General features: G+C 47.5%; 1 protein-coding gene and 1 pseudogene across 2 annotated transcripts; one reads left to right on the top strand and one right to left on the bottom strand.

Moving 5' to 3' along the window:
* The first annotated feature begins 12389 nt into the window (after positions 1-12389).
* Positions 12390-16763, top strand: LOC119399436 (uncharacterized; annotated as a pseudogene).
* A 2083-nt stretch (positions 16764-18846) lies between these two features.
* On the bottom strand, positions 18847-22082 carry LOC119399435 (uncharacterized). Of its 2 annotated transcripts, XM_049417694.1 has the most exons (4): positions 20882-22082; positions 20418-20589; positions 20010-20106; positions 18847-19762 (listed from the first exon to the last, which is right to left on the bottom strand). In XM_049417694.1, the coding sequence occupies exons 1-4, from the start codon at positions 20977-20979 to the stop codon at positions 19557-19559; spliced, it is 573 nt and encodes a 190-aa protein (XP_049273651.1). In that variant the 5' UTR covers positions 20980-22082; the 3' UTR covers positions 18847-19556. The 2 variants fall into 2 exon arrangements, 1 of the variants encoding a protein (XP_049273651.1); XR_007416860.1 differs by lacking the exon at positions 20010-20106.
* Positions 22083-24164: the final 2082 nt, after the last annotated feature.

The raw sequence follows: 24164 nt of genomic DNA, 5'->3' as shown, positions 1-24164 counted from the left end.
GGTGCGAATGTAGATCAACTATAATAAGTCATTCTTAATGTGAATTCTGGGTTAACCTAATTTTAAAAATTCGCGCAGCTTGCACTGAGTCGCGCAAAGCTGGGCTAGAGGGGAGCTGGTCGACACTTGGCTGGTCCTGGCTTTACCAGCCAAGTGTCGACACATGCATTCACACGCCGATGCACGAAGTGTTCACAGGATCACATTGTAAATCACGAGTATATAGACTAGGTGTTGATAGGGTTCCATTGGGTATCGCTTGATAATCAGAACACCAAGTAGGTCACAACACCAGTAAATCACAACACCAAATTAATCACAAGTACCAATCACAAGTACATCACAACACCAAATGAATCTGCTTAGGCAGGATAATTAGAATAATTAGCTTAATAGCACTGTAACGGAAAAACAGCGCGAGAAGGACAGGGACGGAAGGGGCACACACAAAACGCTCGTGTGTGTACCCCTTCCCTCCCTATATTCATGTGCTGTTTTTTCGTTACATTGCCTACCAAACCAACGAGCCCACCGACATGCAATAGCTTAATAGGTCTTAGTGGCACATTGGAGACTTGGTCCCGATTAGCTTGCATCCAAGTCAGACTAGCCTTAATTATACTTAATTAGCTTAATTAGCCTAACTCGCACATTCGAAGCTCGGTCTCGACTAGCTTGCATTCGAAGTCAATCTAAGCCTAATGAACTGTTTAGCATAATTAGCTCTAATTACCTCAGTATTACATAGTCTTAATTAGCATTTGCTCGGCACATCTTGCTGAGCGCAGCACGACTATGCAACAAGAATCTCAACTCGGCTTAATAATCGCTAATTAGCCTTTGAGTTAATTATGCCTGGCAAATTAGGCTTTGCCCTGCTCAGCTAGGCTTAATTAGGATTGGCTATGATTCACTTGGCTTAACTAGGCACAGTTATGCTCAACACGCCGACATGATGATCATTGTCTACATCGCGAGTCGGACAACGGGTGGACATAACAGCTCTGCTGTAAAAATAATCATTGTAATTGTGCTGCAGAGCCCTTAATTGCCAATTAGCAAAACACTCTAAATGTATTCAGCCTCTCCCTGTATACTTTCATTTGATGCATTACAATGATATCGTCCTATTAATTTATTGACCATCTACTCACACTTGATAACTGCCTACAACGATCACTAATAAACTATAAAATATGTTTCTCTTGCATAAAATTTCATTTGCCACCTTTAATTATTCGGTTCCATAGATTTTTTCCCAATATCACTCCTGACTACTAACCATCGATCTGTACCACTAAAGGTAATTCCGTGTTATTATCTATCTCTGATCTTAATTTCATACATTGAATAGCGTATACATTTCATGTACGTATGCTTCTATACTGAAAGCCTTCTATTATGAGCCTAAAATTTGTGATTTCATCGTTACAAGTGATGACATATCGTCAGGGTGCAAATGTGCATAATGTTGATGACTAAACCTCAGTCAGTTGTGAACACTTGCGGGTACGTCATTGCCAATTTTGTTAATTATCCATAATAATTAAGCTAAAAGACCCCTAATCACGAATTAGCAACTTGAGATTCTTACATCTAATTAGGCTAAAATACCCTAATCACTAACTAGCAACTTAAGATTCTTATATCTTTCATCGTCTTCGTCTCCACTCCATGTGATGCATTACAACGCGATCCTCCGATTAATTTATTCTTATTTACCCCTTTCCTAATTAACACTAAGTGTAAGTATTAATAATTCCAGAGTACGATTACCACATTTTTTATACCTTTTATTAGTAATTAGCTATAACAGTAGCTAATGCTAGTTACATGCGACAGCCATCTAGTACCAATGGTGTACGGTGCAATACTACCTATAAATATAGTATATATGATACATGTCCTTCTGTACTGACCGCTTTCACCAATAAGTTTTGAATAAATTGTTAAATTCATTAGTACATTTCATTACATATACTCAATAGAGGAAGATTCGTATGCGTATCAATGTCTCTTGTTAATTCTTACTTGCTTTGAATTACGAGGAACTATTCTCCTTTTTGATCATCTGCTCTAATTAACCTACGATTTCTCATTGCTAATTATCAACTGAAAAACTCCACAGTGTTCATACAATTCATATCTTGAGCAGCTTCAAGAAAAACAAACTTGTATAAAAACACTGACATTTTCACGTGTTTTGGGGCCACCGAAAACACTATGAAGCGCATGCACCCCTATAAGGTGGTTTTGCTGCAATGCACCGTTTTACAAAAGTTCCCGTCGAACCTCAGAAACTTCGCCAACATCAGCCAAACTTCACAGGTGCGAAGATTGAATCATCGAGATTGAATCACTTCAGTGATTTAAGCAGGTGAGGGCGCATTGTATTTATATAAATTTTTAAGTTCTCTCCTATGGAGTTTCACATTGCACATAAAAGTGGTTCTCGAACCCAGGAAGTTTATGGGAATAAAGCAAAACTTCTCGCACTGTGAGATGATGACTCCCAGATTATATGGACGAAGTGATTTAAGCGTATATTGAGGCGTTGCACTACAATAAATGTTTAAAGGTCGTTTCCCATTCAGTGACGCTGCCACTCAGCAGCCAACGCAACAGATGACGCTAGTTGTCGATGTCCCGAATTCCTGGACATGCAAGAGCCGACGTGCTGATCTCGCTATCGTATACGCAATGGTGTCGCGCGTAAAAAAAAGAGAGACTGAATTTCTCGTTCAGGGATCGATCACGCCTGATGATGTCCTGTTAAGGAAGACATCAGGCTTCTCAAGCTCCGAGTGACAACTGCTGCAAAAGTTTTGTAATCGACGTTGAGAAGCGTAATTGGTCTCCAATCCTCCGCGAGCGAGCTGAGGATGGGTCATAATTAGGTATCAACGCAGTGCGGCCATCGTGAAAGCTATCCGGGAAATCAAGGTTCTCAAAGCAATGGCAAAACACAGAGGTGAAAGTGGAACCAATGTCATACCAAAATGTTAAATAAAACTCAACGGGCAACCCATCTGGGCCTGGAGCCGAACCACGCTTCATAGAAGACAATGTCCCTTTCACCTCATCAGCTGATGGACTTGCACAAAGTTGTGCAGCTACATCTGCTGGAACCTGAGGCAGGCCACTAAGCATTGTGAATGTCTCAGTGGTACCATGATGCGTTGACATAGTCGTTCGAGCCATGTTTTCGAAATGCGTTAATAAAATTGATCGATCACGCGCAGGTGGCAACGCAACGGGGAGGGCTCTGGCGGCTTGGGTTATCAGCGGACTTGACTGTCTGAGAAGCGAGCTTTTCGCAAAGCGCTGTACTTCGGGGTGAGCACATGGATGGCGTCTGCAACGCCAAGCAGCCGCCGACAACGACGATGCTGCAGTAAGGCGTTGGATACGTCCCCGTAGCTCTCGCTCCTATGCGCGCATCAAAGGAGTTAGTCCTTCGACCCAAAAAGCAATGCGTAGCTTTGTGGCAGTGTCTGCTAGTTCCTCCGACATACGCCGTCTCAAAGCACGCCCTTCAACTGAGCAGTGTAAACGCCACTCTACCTTGAGCGCGTCCCACGAGTCTGGACCGGATTCAAAAAGGGAGGAGCGCAAGACTAGATAAACTGGAGCGCGAACGCGTGTCATGCAGAACGCGAATGTCAAGGCGCCATGGTTTCACTGACGAAGTAAAAGGAAAGCAAGCCTCGAGCGCTATTGGTCGATGATCAGAGACATAAGCGGCGATGACGGTACCGGTATCACATCGAATCGCGACACGTAAGAAGCTAGCGCACTTGACACGCAGAAGCGATCCAACCTACTAGACGATGAGCCACGCCGCCATGTCCAGGCATATTGGGATCCTTAACTAGTCTGTACGTATCTATCAAAGAGATGTGCTGGACAAGGCGACGCAGCTCGCGCGCGTTCCAGTCAGGTCGACCCCATCCCAGCCCTGGACATCAGGTCGCGAATTTAAGACAGTTAAAATCTCCGGTGAGTATTACATGCCGATCGTCAAGAAAATACACGTCCAGGTCACGGAAAAAATCATTAGACTTGGCTGCTTGGGCTGGCCCATAAATAGACAGAATGCGTAGCCTGAACGACGATAGGACGCAGTCGAAAGCCAGTACACGACCTAGCCAATCATAGAAAACGTGGTGATCCCGCAGGAGAGTTCGGTTAAAGATATTGATTCCAACTCCACTGAAGCTAGATGTCGCGAAAGTAACGTAACAGTCCAAGTTGAATGAGTGTGTGGCGACACACTGCGCACAAACCGGAGCAGACACCGCCTCGTCATTAGCCAGCTCGGCGTGACATGGCCGCATGCTGCACCACGCCTCCGATAAGGGACAGCGCCACCGCAGCGTCACCGGAGGCTTACGTCACCGACGGCGGTTATAAACCCGAGCTGCTAAGCTCGGAGGTTATCATTCCTTCGCCACCCGACTAAGCGCAGCGTCGCTATGCTCGCCCCGCTGCTACTACTACGTTAATAAACAGTCGTTACGTTTTATGTTGGGATGCGTCCTTCCATCGACACGGCATCCCACATCTGGTGACCCGGGCGTGAGTACCACCTTCCGCGTGACCTCAAACACAGCCTAACCTACTTCGCGTGGCTCCCTCGCCCTTACGATGATCTGCGGGACGCCGTGCTCGAGTTTTACGGCATCGCACCCGCCGCAGCAGCCATGCCCGCACCCGCCGCAGCAACCGTGCCCGCACCCGCCGCAGCAGCCGTGCCCGCACCCGCCGCAGCAGCCGTGCCCGCACCCGCCGCAGCAGCCATGCCCGCACCCGCTTCGGCAGACGAGCCCTCGGCACCGCCCGCTTCGGCAGACGAGCCCTCGGCAACCGCCCGCGACGGCAGACGAGCCCTCGGCACCCCCCGCGACGGCAGACGAGCCCTCGGCACCCCCCGCGCCGGCAGACGAGCCCTCGGCACCGCCCGCGACGGCAGACGAGCCCTCGGCACCGCCCGCGACGGCAGACGAGCCCTCGGCACCGCCCGCGACGGCAGACGAGCCCTCGGCACCGCCCGCGACGGCAGACGAGCCCTCGGCACCGCCCGCGACGGCAGACGAGCCGGCGGCACCCGCGGCAGCAGGCGAACCCGCAGCAGCAGACGAACCCGCACCACGGCCAGTCGGAACTGTTCCCCAGCCGATAACAACCGGCTACACATGTGGCGGAGACCACCCTCCCGCGCCAGTCAGCTGTGATGCGTCCAACGCACGATTGTTGGCGTTGCGTCGACCACTGCATTTGGACCACCCTCACCACCGGCAACACCAACGCATCCCTCTGCTTGGCTCGCTGCCGCGAGCCACGCACAATCATCGTGGTCCTCGCCCGCTGCATGGTTCGCAGTGCCGTCCACCGGAACTGGTCGAACTCCTTACGTCTCCCGGACTTCTACAAGCCCTGAGGGCTCTCCACTCCGCAGGGGGGTGATGTGGCGACACACTGCGCACAAACCGGAGCAGACACCGCCTCGTCATTAGCCAGCTCGGCGTGACATGGCCGCATGCTGCACCACGCCTCCGATAAGGGACAGCGCCACCGCAGCGTCACCGGAGGCTTACGTCACCGACGGCGGTTATAAACCCGAGCTGCTAAGCTCGGAGGTTATCATTCCTTCGCCACCCGACTAAGCGCAGCGTCGCTATGCTCGCCCCGCTGCTACTACTACGTTAATAAACAGTCGTTACGTTTTATGTTGGGATGCGTCCTTCCATCGACACGGCATCCCACATCTGGTGACCCGGGCGTGAGTACCACCTTCCGCGTGACCTCAAACGCAGCCTAACCTACTTCGCGTGGCTCCCTCGCCCTTACGATGATCTGCGGGACGCCGTGCTCGAGTTTTACGGCATCGCACCCGCCGCAGCAGCCGTGCCCGCACCCGCCGCAGCAACCGTGCCCGCACCCGCCGCAGCAACCGTGCCCGCACCCGCCGCAGCAGCCGTGCCCGCACCCGCCGCAGCAGCCGTGCCCGCAGCAGCCATGCCCGCACCCGCTTCGGCAGACGAGCCCTCGGCACCGCCTGCTTCGGCAGACGAGCCCTCGGCACCGCCCGCGACGGCAGACGAGCCCTCGGCACCGCCCGCGACGGCAGACGAGCCCTCGGCACCGCCCGCGACGGCAGACGAGCCCTCGGCACCGCCCGCGACGGCAGACGAGCCCTCGGCACCGCCCGCGACGGCAGACGAGCCCTCGGCACTGCCCGCGACGGCAGACGAGCCCTCGGCACCCCCCGCGACGGCAGACGAGCCCTCGGCACCGCTCGCGACGGTAGACGAGCCCTCGGCACCGCCCGCGACGGCAGACGAGCCCTCGGCAGCAGGCGAACCCGCAGCAGCAGACGAACCCGCACCATGGCCAGTCGGAACTGTTCCCGAGCCGATAACAACCGGCTACACATGTGGCGGAGACCACCCTCCCGCGCCAGTCAGCTGTGATGCGTCCAACGCACGATTGTTGGCGTTGCGTCGACCACTGCATTTGGACCACCCTCACCACCGGCAACACCAACGCATCCCTCTGCTTGGCTCGCTGCCGCGAGCCACGCACAATCATCGTGGTCCTCGCCCGCTGCATGGTTCGCAGTGCCGTCCACCGGAACTGGTCGAACTCCTTACGTCTCCCGGACTTCTACAAGCCCTGAGGGCTCTCCACTCCGCAGAGGGGTGATGTGGCGACACACTGCGCACAAACCGGAGCAGACACCGCCTCGTCATTAGCCAGCTCGGCGTGACATGGCCGCATGCTGCACCACGCCTCCGATAAGGGACAGCGCCACCGCAGCGTCACCGGAGGCTTACGTCACCGACGGCGGTTATAAACCCGAGCTGCTAAGCTCGGAGGTTATCATTCCTTCGCCACCCGACTAAGCGCAGCGTCGCTATGCTCGCCCCGCTGCTACTACTACGTTAATAAACAATCGTTACGTTTTATGTTGGGATGCGTCCTTCCATCGACACGGCATCCCACAAGTGCTTGAACGCACGAACGTGGCCAATGGTAAAAAATTTGTTTCTTGTAAACACAGAAGATCACAATGTTCTGCGCGAGCTACGCTGATAACCTCGGCTTCTTTTGCAGGATTACGGAACCCTTGAACGTTTAAAGAAGTGATTTTTAGGGTATCAGCTACATTGAAATACTAATGAGTGACCTTACTGACCTGGTCGCGCTCTTCAATACGACACCCCGGGGTCCGGGGGACATGCAGTGCTCACGCTACACAATACACTTCGGCCCTCTAGAAGAGGTTCGAGGTTTCTTCGGCTGCTGAGACTCGGAGCGGCTATCCTGGAGCTGGTGCCACTCGTATGCGCACGCTTAACTTCTCGCGGGGCAAGCATCTCCACATCACATTCGTCTAGGCTAGGCGAGAGCTCAATGCTACTGTCCAATCCGAGGCTGAAGCTGCTTTCAGACGATTCAGGTAGCGGTAGGGCTGCAGAGTCGATGTTGTCTCCACCAACGACCTTGACCGCTAGCTGCTTCAGTAAAGAGTTTCCATGGCGACTTGCAACTTGTTCAAGGAAGTAGCGATCATGGCTTTCTGAAGGTACCAATGTGTTTGGCTCATTCGGTTCAAACGCTGCGCTGGACCAAACGCCAGCGTCCGTACACTTGAAAGCGTCCGAGACAACGGCACATTCAGCTAAGGATGCGGCCGGCGCGTCGGTCCCTCCATGCGCTTGCTTCTCGGCAGGAGGCGAAACCAAACATGAAACGTCGTGCTTTTCTGGAATGGACGCCACGTCAACCATGGTGTCTTTTCTTGCCGGCGAGGCTGTCGGACATGGCGCACCGTGATTGGCCAAGCTGTACACTTCCTCGTTTCCTTTCAACCTAGCTTCCGGAGGTGCATTCTTGATTTCTTCTGCAGCTCCGGTTTCTCGCTCACGCATTACCGCAGGGTGACACGGTCGGTAGAGGCGGAAAGCATCCGAATATGAACGCCGCACTGGACAGACCGTAGTGGGGTGACCATCTCCACAACGTCGGCAGGGGCGGTCGCACCCTTCGCTTTCGTGCCCATGGACACCACAGCGACCACAGAACGGTGCTATGCACTGTGCACGATAATGGCCACTGGAGCCATACCGACGGCAAACACGCTGCAGATCACGGTAGTCGAACGTGACTCGATGGCCAGAAACTAAGGTAGTTGGGGACGGGATCCGTGGTGCTCATTTCCATCCGAACAAAACGCGTGCCTGTGAGGACTCCGCGTCGTGCGCTCATGAAGCCAGCGCTTACAGATAACACCTTGCCGTATGGGGACAAAGCCTGGACGAGGACATCGTTGGGGACGAATGACGGTAGCAATAAGCAGGCGACGTTAGTTACCTGCGGGCCAACAGGAACGACGGGAATGCGCTCGCCACCGATGGTCAGGTAGCGAGCGTCGACGATTAGAGTCATGGAAGCCATGCTCTCGACGGTGACTTGGAAGTTCATGCCTCCCATATTCTGAGCACAATGTACTTCTGACAGACCAACTATTGAGGCCTTCGCGTCGACGATGGTCTCTGGACTAGTTCCCGCAGGAGCAACGGTACGATCTACGGTCTGCCAATGGAGCCAAAGCCGAAACGCAATGGCTCGCACTTCCAATTTGTCGGGCCCACCCTTGCGGCTACGCCGATCCTGGGCCCGTTTTCGAAGTATTTGAGTTAGAAACGCCCCAAAGAAGTGAAGTGGTGTGGTCGCTCTGTATTATTTCAGTCACAACGCATATCTTCTTTTTCAAAAAAGGTAAATGTTAGGCTTAAAACGACTTTCAGCTTTAAAGGTCGATTTGAAATCCATCGTTGTCCTCAGGGATTGAAGGTGCGCACAGCCACCTTATGTGAAGGCTCTTTCAGATAAGAATTGAGAATTTTGCTAACGTCTTTAAAGGGCCCCTCACCAGGCCACATAGCAAATTTTAACGCGATAGCGTTAAAGAGCTCGTATCGCAAAAATTGCGCTGTCGGCGTCGGGGCCGTTGGTTGTGAGCGAAAAATCATCATCATGTTCGTGACCGAAAAATCGAAAAAGCTGCAAATAAAATAAATAATAAAAATGTTGGGTCCGAATGAGAATCGAACCCAGGACGTCTGCATGGCAAGCAGGTGTTCTACCACACAGCCACGCCTCTGCTTTGAGCTGCACTGAAAGTAACTTTCATGCTTCCCAAAAATACGCGTCCTGTATACAGGTGTCACAGTACGAGATGTAATATCGCAGTAGTATTGCGTGGTACAAGTGTACATTGCCATAGGGTGTCACACCATGCCAATATCATAACGACTTCGTGGTTTAAAGACAGCCACCCATTACAAAAGGCACACACATTACTGCGCGTATTCCCTTAAGACCACGTAGTGGGTGCATCGCAACTTCGAAGAAGTTTCTCGCGCATAATTGCTCCTGGTTTAAAGCATGCTACCCATTACATAAGGCACACGCCTTAGTGGGTGCATTCTGTTAAACCCTCGTAGTGTTCGAACTGCGCAGTAGGAATAGAATATCGCTATCGTGTTCAGCTCTTATTAGTTAGACGCTGGAAGTTGTGTGCCGAATGAAGAGCAGTGTGCCGCAAGAATTTTTCAAATCGGTTCATTACGAGCTGAAAAAAACAATAATTTGTAGCGGCGCCAAACCACGACGCGAGGAGGCGAGTATCAAACCCTTGCCACTCGCCCCGTGTAGCCTTCGCAAGCCAAATCCCTTCCCTGCCCTCTTCACTTGACACATACGCATGAACACGTCATGCGCATGCATGGTCACGTGCGCATGACGTGCCCGAGCCAGCCCGAGCACGCGAGTGGCGTTGCACGGCCGCTACCTTTTTTTTATGTAGCGGCCGTGGGCGTTGTGTCGGCGTTCTCTATGGTGTACTGCCTTTTTTGCGGGACGGGCATGAAAGTTGCGACATTTGTACGGGTACGAGAGTGGCGGTACCACGAGCCAGTGCCGCATTAACGTTTACTTGGACGCGGTAGAATAAATGAGCATAATGAATGATCGAACGCGCCAGAACATTACTTTCGTTTCCAGGGCTGCTGTCTGCTCGATGCGCAAACCGTGGGGACACGAACGCATGCGAAACGGAGGCACATTAGCCCCGCATCTCGCTGGAATTCACGAAAAAAAATGAAAAAGACGCACACATTCCCTTTGTGTGTCTTATTATTTCTCTCAAGTTTTATTATTCTATTTAAGCAAGAAATTACACAGACTACGCATGTCGTATCAAATAATTATCGCAGTGTCACGTGCTACTGTTGGCGACGTCAGAACACAGTCGTATACGTAGAGGAGCGACGTCACAGCACTACCATCTACGTAGGGCCATTTTCTCATGTACGTCATCCCCTCATTCTCTGGGCGCACTCCCGCGAGAGGAAGGGCAAGCAGCGTTCACCTTGAAATTTGACCCATTTCCGCGGCGCGTAGCGTTGCAAATTTTGGCAGGCGTGATCGTAAACGCCCAGTGTATGCATTGCGCTCGTTAGTTCAAAATTGTCAAACCTGGTGAGGGGCCCTTTAAAGAGGCACAAAAGCGAGTAAACTATTTCTCTGATAATATTAGATTACCACAATTCTAAAATCACCACGCTTACCACGGGCGTAGCCAAGGGGGGGGTTGGGGGGTTCAAACCCCCCCCCGAAATTTTTCAATTTTGCTTGCGTATATAGGCACGCACACGTACAAACACACACACGAACATACATAAAGTATGGTTGAACCCCCCCCCCCCGAAAAAAATTTCTGGCTACGCCCCTGACGCTTACCGCGAGAAGACGCTTCGTAAGTGACAATATGCGCAAAAAATTAAAAGAAAAATGCCTGCGGGGATGCAACCGTGAAATCCCCGCACAAACGCCGTAACGTCAGTGGTTTTGACGGTGACCGTACTGGGACCTACGCAGTTCAATGAGCAAAAATAACGTGCATTTTCCTCTGTCGGGGTGATATACTTCATGTAATATTACTCAGTTGGGCTGGGCTGTGGTGTCAGCCTTATTCTTTATTCCGAACACCCTCCTCCTCTTCCTCGTCTTCCCTCAGACCCACTCTAACTTCTTCACAAAATATATACGGGGTGGTCAGTGAACGGTTGTGCAGCGCGAGCGGTCGGTTTTTTCAATCAAGACGCTGCCGCGACGCTGCCTCGCGACGCTGCCTGCGTCGGCGCCGCGAGGCAAGATAGGGGGGGGGGCGTAGGAGAGGAGAAATAGGGGGAAGCGTAGGAGAGGAGAGGGCGATACATATCACGTACTGTACGGGAGATCCGTTTACGCCGGACAACGGAGACGTGACAAGGTTAGACTAAGAGGAGCTACGCCCCTAAAAATACTCTTGACGTTGGCCCTGGAACGCGGCCCGTCGAACGATCGTCTAGCTTGGTAGTGTCTCCGGCAAAGTGACCATCTGCAGCAATACGCAGGTCAATGAAGTTACACGGCCGCTGGAAGTTAAATTACCGCTAGTTGTCCACTCGGGAAGCGCGCACGAATGTGCACACTGGGTTTCAGGCCATTTAAAGAAACACGCGGCGTGGGACGCGTCTCCGAAGTTCGCGTCCCCGAACAAGGACGCCGTGTCGCAACGGGTTAATAATACTAATAATAATCATTTATTTAACGGGCCCAGGAATAACCGTAAGGTGTTTGTGCAGGCGCACGCAAAAATAAAACAATAAAAATAAACAATACAATTCAGACAGTCTTCAGGAATAACAAGAGCAAAAATGCAAGAGAAATGAACACAAAAGGGGAGGAGTAAAATAAGACAACACGAGAAATATTGAAAGGGCATGAAAATGAATATTGCATATATATACAACTATGCGGAAAGACGGAGAAGGGAAGACTTTGTACATTGTGCCATACCATGTCAAAACAGTGAAAAGCTCGAATAAAAACAATGACTGTGGATTATTATAAACGTCAAGATCAAGAAAATTAACATTATAGAGCATTGTATTCTGTGAACGGTAGAGTGTTGGATGAAGCAGGCGGGTACATGGAGCGGTTTATTCTCTCTGGTTAACTTACGCGGAATTCGAAAACTAACACAATTGAGAAGTACAGGGCATGATATGATATCATGTACTAGCTTGTAAAGAAATAACAGATCAGAATGATTTCGTCGGTAGTGAAGTGATGGCAATGATTAAAATCCAGCACTATTTTAACGAGATCCAGAGTGATTTCTAGCAAAGCTATGGTTATATTGGACGCGAGGCCCAACACTGGAGTTGCGGGCGCTGCAATCGTTGTGACGTGCAGGGTTGGATCACGTGATCTCAGTCTACTCTGGCAAGCGAAGCGCACGGTTGAACGCGTTGCTTTTAACCGCGATTTCCAGGCTTTTCTGCATTTGCAACGCGTTGTTTTGCTCCGACTTCATGTGCGCCGACACCTAGAGAGTACACATTGTGGGAGAGTGCAGTCAAACTCATCGGCGGCATGGTACTTTACTGCTCCGTGCCACAGTGCTCTACGTACGCGAAGGAGCCAGGCGTGAGCTTTTACTTTTTCCCCAAGGAAAGAAAACTACGCAACGCATGGCTTGTAAAGCTTCGAATGGGCAAGGAACCAAGCTCCTACGCACGTGTGTGCAGCAAGCACTTCCGCGAAGAACACTTCGTGTACGGAGTGGGAGCGCGAATGTTCGGTGAGCAGTAGACGACGTGCGACGATCGTTCACGTACCAGTGTTCAGCGAGTGATACGTGATACGCAATGCTTGGACCACATGGCGGCCAGTTCTATTTACGCCGCTGGTGAGCAGTAGGTGATCGCCGAGGGACTGAATGCAGCCACAATGCATCGCACTTTCATGCGATACAGAAATGCTAGCTCGGAATCCCGAGTGCTTACCGGTGGCGCAAGAAGTATCGCATTTCAATCGCTGTGCGCTGTTCATTGGCCGTAAACCGCTAGCATAGCATGTTTCTTCCGCGGCAGGGTGGAAAAAGCGCTGCCTTGAAGCCGGAGCTGTGCCGTCGAAGAATTTACCGGTGCGCCCGTTGGATCGTCCGCGTACTGAGCGTCGCCAAATCCGCAAGCAGCAGAGTGGTTAGTAATTTTTTATTTTTTAATTAGCTACGTGGTGCCACGCTTGTTGCTCGTAGCGTGTGCACACCGCTTCGATGCTTCGAATGAGTACTTGGCATTATTGCTCTGGTTCTGTTCGGGCATGCTTACTGATGCGCTGCTAACAATTAGTTAATATGAAGTCTTTTCGTTTTATTTGTTAAAAAAGCAATTTCTAATACGAGACTGCATTAAAGCTCGTGAATTAGTTATCAAGCTGAAGTGCGAAGATTTGTGTTTATTTCAGCTTTTCATCTGTAATTATTGTATCGTGTGTACTTTGGTAACAGTGTTTACAATGGAATATTAACTGGTCCGGGAAGATGCATAACTGTGATCATATTAAAATTAATCGTTATATTTTTCAATACATAGTGTTTAGGGTGCTACGTGCCAAGTCGAATAAAGGTGTGGGCATTCGTTCGGTCAGCATGGCTTTGAGTCACTTGTGTAGACGCGGTTAGCATCTGTCAGCATCCTGCATCGTACGCATAGGACACTTCTCACTTCCTAGATCTGAAATTTACTTATGTGTGGCATGTGTAGATCTTTTCAGGTGACTAAAATGCTGTTGACAAGACAAGAATGCAGTGAAATTTATTCTTATCAACCACATTTAATTCTGAGACAAAGATTTGCTACAGACTGTGGTTCTGTGGTTACTTCTGTAAGCTTTCATGTTAAAGAGACAGGGTGTGCTAACACTGACACAAGAGAGAAGGCAAGACACCACAAATGCCTTACCATAAGACACCACAGACACCAAGGCCGTTTATGGTGTCTTCTCTCTTATGTACGGGTTTGCAAGCCCTGTCTCTTTAACATGAATACGTACCAACTAGCTCAGCTCTCTGTTGTTCTAGCCTTCTGTAAGTTGTTCACTGCTTTTATGAAACAATTGAACATCACCGTATGCCCTCTATATCAAAGCTTTTATAGTCCTGTTTGGTGATGCTAATAAACGAGTTTTTATTTTCAGTTTGTGTAAACTGCGTTTCACAAGAACGCGGTTGTATAAACCGCACTCTTGTCAGGAAGTTCGAGGTGCAGACATTTGACTGAGCTGAGGTAGGATCAGCGTGTGCCTCTTGTTTTAGCATATTTGGCCCCGCATAAACGTATTACCATTTGCAGAAAGCATAAATGACAAGTACGTTGTGAGCAAACAAAAATGAGGTACTTTATTTATTGCCCAACGCACTTAGTAGCAAGATGAAACAATGCTCCTCACACTTCAAAACTTGCAGATCTGAAGAAAGCTTTTGTTAACATGGATGGTCATGAATTTATATCTTCTTGGATTATTCGCACATATTTTGATGCGCAGTGCCGATGTACACATTGCCTTGCGACTGAGTTAATTACTGCATAATAGCTTTACTGCAGGCACAAAACCATTGTAATGGCTTTAAACAGCGATATCCTGCAAAGCACATTATCACTGAGTGCTTGACTTGAGTGATATTATGCAAGAGGACTAGCTTGAGCTAGTTGGCTGAATATTGAGATACTCAATAAATAGTGCAGACAGCAGGACTACAGTGTTGTCTTCTCATAGTCCTGCTGTATGTGCTGCTCGTTCAGTTTGTCGAGATATAATGCACATTATATTAAGTGGAAGCAGATTGCAAACGTTTTGTGGAGGGCAATGTTGGTGAGTATTCAAAGTAACAACTTGTAATTTAACACATATCATAGGAAATAGCTCAAAATAAATTCAGCTTAGCCTTCTGCAGTGTCTTGAAGCTGAAGTGTATCACGTACAATTTTGTAAACAAGTTTGTATATTTTTAACATGAACTCTCAAACATGCAAGAGCTCCGATATGGCAGTTACATATGTGTGAAAAGTTGAAGTGGCTGCAAGTATTGCAGTAAGTAGTGGCCACATAAGACACAAAGGTCTGTGTGACATTGTAAATGTTTGTGAAATGTGACAGCAACCTAAGGTAGGTGGAGTAAACAACACAACTTAAAGTGTGCTACTTTTGCTTGTGTGGTTGTCCCTTTTATAGGGGACATTTATAATGCAGCTTGACACGAATAGTGAAAAAAATTTGACACATCTTTCTTTTAGTTGCAGCAGACGTGCCATTGGCGACGGTACATCCCACCCCCAAGCCCCCTGCAGATACTCTAGATGTCGAGGCACAATAATCTGAATATGAGATTCAGCAGAGCTTGGGCACATCCGCCTTCAGTAACCACCAAGATGTTAACAATGAAGATGGCCTGGAAGGTTAGTTTGATGGTCCTATTGCTACCTGGCTCAGGTTCGATTTTTCGTACAACACAGTTTTAACAATCTTGTGCTTCAGATGTTCCTGCTGCAGCGCTTGCCTTCAGAAGAGAAATTGGACTTCAAGTTAACACCCTTGATGCTGAGATACATCAACCACTCAGCATAGCGCGTGTAAAAACTCAAAAAGACCTAAGTGTAATCACTGGTCTTCCATGCTACCAGCTATTTTATAATCTTTGTGATCTGTACACTGACAGCCGCATGCTTATGCAGGCAAAAAGCTTTTGCCTATGCAACGAAGATGCGGTGCTAATGACTATGATGAAGCTCCACCACAATGTGCCATTTTCACTAATCGGGGTACTTTTTGGCATTCATCGCACTACAGCAGCAGATATATTCAAAGCAACAATTGCAACACTAGCAGAAATACTGCAAACCGCAGTATTCTGGCCAAGCAAAGAGGCGGTTGTCGACAACCTCACCGTCCATTTTAAGGAATACCCAAATGTGCGTGCAGTTTTGGACTGCACGGATATCCCACTGCAGAGACCAAAGGATCTGGAGTCACAGCTACTCACATACAGCTGGTACAAGGGTACCTATACAGCTAAGGTTTTAGTCTGTGAAACACCTGGAGGCCTCGGATTCCTTTATTACAAAGGAAAGTAAAACTCTTGAGAAGTTTTTGCCTTCTATAGATAGTGTAATGGTTGACAAGGGCTTTCTGATCGATGAACTCTGCCTTCAGCACCATGTAACTATGGTTCGCCCTCCATTTTTACGTAAAAAGAAACAGCTTACACAGCGTGAAGCTCAACAAAACCAGAGCATTGCAGCTGCCCGCGTTCATGTGGAGCGCGCCATTCAACGTATGAAAGTTTTCAAGATTCTGTCGGGAAACCTTGGCACTGAGCTTTTCCCGTACATTGATGATGTTTTAACCGTCATTGCAGGAATTGTCAATTTGTCAAAACCTATTTTCAGTGCTGAGAAGTTCTTGTATGAGTGAAATCGCTTTGTGACATGCCTAAAAGGGGCATTACATCCCCATCAGTGTCAGGGTGCCACCAGTTCACTAGAAAGGCCAGTAATGCACCAACATGTTATGCATGCACCGAAAACAGTTTCAGTGTGTTTCGCATTGCTTCTCAACCATGCCCAATATGCTTTAGAAGAGCTATAGCTGGGATATAATTTTTCCTATTTTACTTTTTATGGCGACTTCTTGTCTGTATGTCTTGCTTTTCAGTATTGTTTATACGAATATACTTCACATGTAACTTTGAATATCTGGTTTGATTAGATGTGCATATTTTTTTTATTTTTTTATCTTTGTTATGCTCATGTATTTTTCTTTCACTCTTTGCTGATTTTTTTAGATATATACATGTAATTTTTTCTCTCTTTTTCATTGTAACATATGTCTTCGTGTAGTGATTCACCCTGTGTAACCTTGCTTCCTTACCCACAGTAATCACATTCTGAAAAAGATGCAATGCAAAAGTATTTATTAAATGCGAAGCATTTCTTAGCGAACCTCTGGCACTTTGAGCGTTTCTATCTACGTATCTATCTATCTATCTATCTATCTAGCCGCCTACGTCTGGGTGCTCTCATGATCGCCTCCTTAACTTGGCGAAGACCAAAATTTGCATGGGAGGGTAAGAGGATTTGACGAATATGATTGCCGGGTCATGACATGAATAACTTTAAAATCCTGTCGCGTACGTCGTCAAACCCTTTCCACTAGACACGTGTGGTAGATACCCGTTTACCGCGGGCCGCGGTGTACGGGTATGCGCCACAGGTGATTGACAGTTTATATCTACCCAGGAACGGCGAGAACGGACATTGGTAACTTAAATGCTAGAGCGTTAAGGAAAACCAACAATGGCAGCGTTGACTCAACGAATGGAATGAATGAAAATTAGGATCCCTGCAGGAATCGAACCGAAGCATTCTGCGTGGCAATCAGGTATTCTACCACTGAGCCATGCCAGGTCTAAAAACTGGTTTGGAAAAACAGCCTACGCAGGCGTAATAACGGTGCAACGTCAATTTTGGATGTGGTGCTTGCTATCTAATTTTACAAGAAAGCAATAAACACTACATGATACTCACGATGTGTACTCCTACGATACAGGCGTCATATCGGATTAACGTAGTTCCAGTGTTGGCTCCGCTTTTATAGCAGTCTAATAAACATTACGTTTGTATTCATATGATTCAGCAAGCTATATTGAAGCATTGCTCGACCCCGGAGGAATACATTAATGAAAGTTACATATGATATCCCCATCACCGCACCGTAAATTGCACTTAGTCCGCAAGAACGACGCAGTGTCCACTTCATTTCTTACGAGGCTGGGCGATGGCCTCATGCTGACCGAGGATGATGCCAGATTGATTGACAGCCGCTTTGTAGACTAGGCTACGTAGGCCACATACGCCCAGGTAGTCTACGAATACGACAAACACCATCCACTGATGTTGGTCCACGTAGCACTATCCAGGCCTAGCAGCCTCGACGGCCTATACCTCACCAACGCGAAGGGTGGCTTCAGGTTTCTACTTGTCGCCGGCTCTGTCGACAGCCGATTTGTCGACGAAATGAGCGAGGCATGAGGATGTAGATGCGGTCACTGACCAAGTCAAAGTGAAAAACACAGAGACGTTTCGGGACCCATACGGGTTCCTTGTTCACACTAAGCAGGCAAGAGCCGTGTGTCGCTTTTTTATGCTAAAGTGTGACGTAATGAACGGGTGTAGGTGTAGGATCCGAGGCATCCTAGAATTCCAACAGCTCTACTATACCACATACTTCACTACACATGGACCGGATCCTATAACAAGTCATGACCAGCTGCTGGTGCTCACTGATCACGGTGATGATGCCCTTGTTCAAGAACTGTCAAGAACTTCTTGCACACATGCACACGGGCTCGTGAAACGTGCGTGCGTTCTCGGGACACATATGCGGCTCTTCAACATATATATGTGTGCGTATAAAATTTAAACATATCTTTAGCGTCATTTTGTAACGTGTCGCTCAGTAAAAAAAGTTACGCCACAGTCACCTACCCGCCGCATGCTTCGCATAACATCGACTCCCACGGTACGTGGGATCTGCCGAATTTTAACATTCCAACTTTTTACATAGACAGCTGCACAATAAAAACACTATTGATCAACATAACTGTAGTCCTCAATTTAGCACCCCTCAATGCAGTGTGGCATCAGGAAATTCAACACTATTAATGTGCAGCTCTCTCAAGTACTCACACAGGTGGGTGACATTAAAAACACCAAAAAGAGTTAGAAACACCAGTACAGCATCCCTCGCAGAGCACAGTGTGGCAAAAGCAAACAAACACCACGATTTTATTACGAAACCTCACATTCTTTATTGCACTGTTTATGTTATCTAGTTGGCCTTTAGAACTAGAGTGTTATTAAGATGTGCATGCAGATTAAACAACGCCTCTTAGGCATCTTGTAATGTTTTACTGTGCTATATGTGGCAAAACATAGGATTTGAAGAAGTACACGGCCCTTTCTACAACAGAGTTGCAAAAAACTTCATCGAAATCAACAGAAAATAAAAGAAAGTGTTCAGTGTCTTGAAACACAAAAAAGTCACTCCTGTGAACTTTTGCAAGCATCATTTGAATTTGAACTTGGCAGAAATACTTGCTGGTTTTCTTAAGGCACACATTTTCATCCTTGGACACTGCGATCTCCTTCTGCCTGAATTTATCTAGGCTAATTGGACATTTCACCTCCAGAGTCCGCTGCGGGCAGCAATCGCAAGTGACTAGCCCATCTGGGGATGCGCCAATACAGGGGTGCTCCTTTGAAATTAGGAGGCCAGTGTCTTTCGCTGTAACACTTGTATGCGACCCAATGGCTGTGTAGACCTCCTTTGCTGTCTTTTCTAGCAAAATCCCTCGTGACATTGCAGAAGTTTGAACATTGTGCTCTCTCATTATAGACTTCAAAAGAGGCCGCACGTCATGAGGCCCCATTTTTCTCCTTAACGTGTGCACCCTTGTGTAAACTGAATATGCAATGGAGGCTGTCACCATCCCTCTTCTGTACAACATCCAGTGCAGTGAATCTGCTTGTTGTGTGGTTATGGAAGTGATTTCTTCTTTGTTTGAGTCTGTGAATGTATGCTGAATGTAACTGTACATGTCATCTGTTGACTCCAGTTTCCATTGCTTGTGCAAGTGCTTCAGTGAGTGTTGATGGTCGTGTGACAAGTGCGCTTTGCTGCTCCACAATTGCGTTACTGTTCTCCTGTCGAGTGGTTGCTGGGGATGCTGGAGACCTGCACGTTCCCTCCGACTTATCTTGCCTCACAGCTAGAGGAGATGCTCTTGATGCACCAGCATTGCTTCCTGTCAAACAAAAAGAGTCATCGTGACACCTGTGAGAACCCTTTTGTGTACAAAAAAAGATCAGATGAATAAAATGAAGAGGTTAGCCTTTTTCTATCTAACTTCTTGTTCAATATACACACATCATAATTACTCAAAAGCCTTGGCAAAAACGTGGTGGCTTAAAGACTGAATAAATCCAAGTAATCTTGCAATAGTCTTCATCACCATCACAAACAGCTACGAGCTTCATTGTATGCATGCTTACTGCCTTCACTGTGGCGCAGTGCCGAACACACATGAGGCAATCCATGGAGCAGCCTCTCGAGGATGTTTTCTTCAGGTATTCTGACTTCTTTCCTCGGCTGAAAAAGAGAGATGAATATATGTTTATATAGCATATTTCTTAAAAATGATGTGTCCTTGCCATTGTTTTTAGGCTATTATGTGGCATGGTGTTTATACTCTTCATTTTTATTTGTTACAGTTTACATGTGCTGCAACAAGGAAATTGACAGAGCACTGATAATCAAGCCATTTCTTTATTTAACTTATTAAGTAATCAGAACTGCCTAGTGATTTATTGCATGCCAAGTGCAGCTATTGCAACTCTCACGTACCACTGCAATTACGGTTCTCCATTTCCTAGGCAATAATTCACTATTAAATTAGTCACCTTTTTCGAGCATGGCAACTCTGCAATCAGCCTTGGTTGATACTTCTTTCTTGCATCTGTCAGCTGTTCTTTACCCCATTGCTGAGGCATATCAGTAGAAGAAAGGACGTCAAATGTTTCTGTCGCATGAATATGCAGTAGTAGTGCTACCATGTGCTTACACTTGTGCTGCCTATATGAAGATAAAAAAAACAGTATTAGATTGCAAACACTTTGCTACGAGTACTGTTCTAAATGAATATAAAGGTCCAGTGGCGTAGCCAAGAGGGGGGGGAGGGGGGAAACCCCCAGAAAATTTTCAATTTTGCTTGCGTATATATATACGCGCACATACAAATGCACGCACGAACATGCATAAGGTAAGGTTGAAACCCCCGCCCCTGAAAAATATTTCTGGCTACGCCTCTGTCAGGTCTCAATATCCCTTTATTGCAAATATTTTATTGACGACAATTTACCCTTACCCTGCTTTGCAAGAGCATGATGCACCTGTCACCTGTCTTTCCTTTACTGCAATTTCCAGCTCATGAGGTTCCTTGTTTATAGATGATGTCTGCAGCATTAGCCCAGCCAGTGTCACTTCTTCTCCTTTACGTTGTTTTACGCTGCAGGCGACAACGTGGCCAGCTTCAAATACCGATTCACCTTCTTGTAGCAGACGCGAAGTGTCGTACTGCTTGTCAATGAAGCTGTAAATGCTGGACTCTGGTATTTTCACTGAAACATAAAATAGCCATTTAGACTACGATAAACTACACCTTGCAACATGTTAGTGCATTCGAATGCGCAAAGTAATACGGCCGGCTGGTACACGGTGCATTTGTTATCGCAATCGATCCCTATCGGCACCGTATTTTTCTATCGCGATTGGCCCCTTTGTGCAAACTGGGGATTGGAGTTAATCGTCGAGAATTTTCATCCCGATGTGGCTCGACGGCAATCGAAAATGCACCGTGTGGCAACCGTAGAAGCTTCGAGCAATAAAAAGCGAGAGCTAAATATCAAAATCGGGCCGCAGACAAACTTCTGTTCGCGTAGAATGTTATCTAGCTACAACTCGGAATGAAGCGCTTGCTTGCACATGGCTCTCGATCGTGCGTTTGCCTCCAATCATATGAGAAAGACTGCGGCTGCATGCAGCTGTAAGCATGTTTGGTTACCTCACACCAAGCGGATAAACCGCATGCTTCGTGCTTTATAAGAGTATGTGTAATAAACACGAGCGTAAATTTGCGCATGCCATTTCTTTGTCGAGTCAACCGCGGCCCGCTTTTAGATACACACCGACAATGAATGAAGTTATACGCTGGACGCATTTCTTGCAGTTAAATATGTCAGCTGCAAGGGCACCCTAAAGCCCATATACGATGGTAAGCTTCAATTCGATACAAAACGGTTGTTTACCTTTTAGAAAAGCAGCGCGCTCGGACCCCGTGGTTTCCATTTCGGTGGCCATAGCAGACGACGCCGGCAGTCAGGCGTAGTCTAACGTAATATTTTTTCGGAGCAGTTATTGTCCATCTCGTGCAGTCCGGGACAAAGCCACAACAGTATTTTACCGAATATGTCGATGTAAAATTAAATAATAATAAAGAAAAAAGGAGACGCGGAAGCGGCTGCGGCCAGGGCGCAAGTAGCCTGGCGGAGCAATCCAACCCTGCACGTCACAGGCATGCCTCCGCATGGCGGCGCCACGGTATGTCCTCGCGCCCAATATGCGGAGGAATTTTTCTGGACCCGTTCAATTGTGTTACCGCTGTATTGAGCAATGGCATTTTATATCATGGACGCATACTCAGGCTTTGGAAGACATATTGTGGTGTACAATTTGTGGAGGGCTATACGAGAACTGAATTCTCGAGATATTCTGCAAACACATCCCAGAGAACAAAGGCCCCGCATAGCAGCACGCTTAACGTGAGCAGAAAAGTTTAACGTGCTATCAACAACAACACCAAGATCACTGATTTCATAAACCATGCATAACGACGTAGAATTGACAGAGTATTGAAATGACACGGCAGATGTTTTGCGAGTGATAGACATGAATTTTGTCTTTGAGGTATTCAGAGAAAGGTTATTGCCGTTGCACCATTCGGAAAAAGAACACAAATCTGACTGCAGAAAGCGGCAATCGTTAACTGAATGAATTTCCCTAAATATCTTGATGTCATCGGCATACAAGAGGAAAGAAGAATTGCGAATGGCAAAAGAAACATCATAAACGTAAATTAAAAATAAAAGTGGGCCTAACGCCGACCTTTGAAGGACCCCACTAGTCACATTATACAAAGAAGAGGTTTGGCTATTTACGACAACATAACAAGATCTATTGAGCAGATAGCTGTGCAAGAGATTTACAATCGACAAGTCAACGTCAAAGTTCGCAAGTATGACCATAAACAGTGTGTGGCTGACTACGTCAAAAGCCCTGCTCAGGTCACAGTAGATTTCGTCAACCTGTCCTCTCTGAGAAATAGGTGTGGAGATCTGCGTCATGAAACTAGCAAGATTTATGGTAGTTGAGCGGCCAGCAAGAAAACCATGTTGATTTGGAATCAATGAGTTTTTCAACTAAAATACATTATTTTGTGAAGCGCCAGTTCGAAGATCTTTGATGTGGCACATAGTAGTGAAATCGGGCGATAATTAGAAACATCTGTTTTAGAGCCCGACTTAAATACTGGGAAAACACGAGCGGTTTTCCACATGCTAGGAAATGTGGAAGTGTCCAGGCAGTTATTAAATATCGTAGTCAGTACTGGGACAAATATACTACCATAAGCTTTTAGTATGGCGGAGGGGATGCCATCTGGGCAACATGATAAGGATGGTTTTAAGCGCTTATTGCGTTCGCAGATAAGATTTTCATCCAGCGACAAAGCACTGGATGAGCTAACTGCCTTGGGCTGTTGTATGATATCAGTGCTAGAGTCTGAGGCCTTACAAACGGATGAGAAATCCGTGGCAAAACTGTCAGCGACGGCATGCACTTCCACCCCGTTTGAGTCCAGCATTCTGAAGGACTCTCCGCTTTTGCTAGACCGTTTATGTACATACTTCCAAAACTCTGCCGGCCTGTCAGAGGCGCTTTTTTGTAAGAATTCACTGTACGAACTATGATCCCGTTTATATAGGCGTTTAGAGAGAGTTCGAAAAAAGCTGAACTCTTCCTTCTACTCGCTGGATGGAGAAAATTTAGATTTCCTGTGTGCGTGATCTTTATGCTTCAGTGCACTGATAAGTTCAGATGAGAACCTGCGGGGTATTTACGTTGTTTAGGTGTATATTGGGGAATAAAATTACGCATGCTGCTCACTACAAGCTCCGTAAACCGATCACCCTGGTCATCAACATTTGGTTTGTCAGTAACCTGTGACCACTCAACGGTTGACAAGTAAGGATAGAGGCGCCTGTAATCACCTCGCTTGAACGCAAATCTTGAAGATTTGTTTACGTAACTGCTGTAGCTCGTTGTTTCGGCTGATGCAGATAATCTTACGTTAACTGGGGGGGGGGGTGGATTTTGTCAAGACGTACAAGAAAAATGGTGGAGCGGGAAACTTCAAGGGGTTGATTGTTTGACACACACAGGTCTAAGACGTTACCACTAGAATTGACGACTGAATTGTAAAGCAGTAGGGAATTGAACGCCAGAAAGTCCAAGAGCAGGCTGCACTTTTGCAATTTTTCTCTGTGAAACGATTGTAATGAGAAAAGGTAAGCGTGCTCCAGTCAATTCCAGGT

Source organism: Rhipicephalus sanguineus, chromosome 7, assembly GCF_013339695.2.
Source record: "Rhipicephalus sanguineus isolate Rsan-2018 chromosome 7, BIME_Rsan_1.4, whole genome shotgun sequence".
NCBI lineage: Eukaryota > Metazoa > Arthropoda > Arachnida > Ixodida > Ixodidae > Rhipicephalus > Rhipicephalus sanguineus.
The sequence above is the reverse complement of the archived record's forward strand: the minus strand, read 5'-3'. Positions and strand labels throughout refer to the sequence as shown.

Coding starts and splice junctions, on each gene's coding strand:
- LOC119399435 (XM_049417694.1), bottom strand. CDS start 20,979: ATGCTGCAGACATCATCTATAAACAAGGAACCTCATGAGCTGGAAATT. Junction 20,590..20,881: donor TCATGCTCTTGCAAAGCAGG/GTAAGGGTAAAT, acceptor ATCTTCATATAG/GCAGCACAAGTGTAAGCACA. Junction 20,107..20,417: donor AGTTGCCATGCTCGAAAAAG/GTGACTAATTTA, acceptor TCTCTTTTTCAG/CCGAGGAAAGAAGTCAGAAT.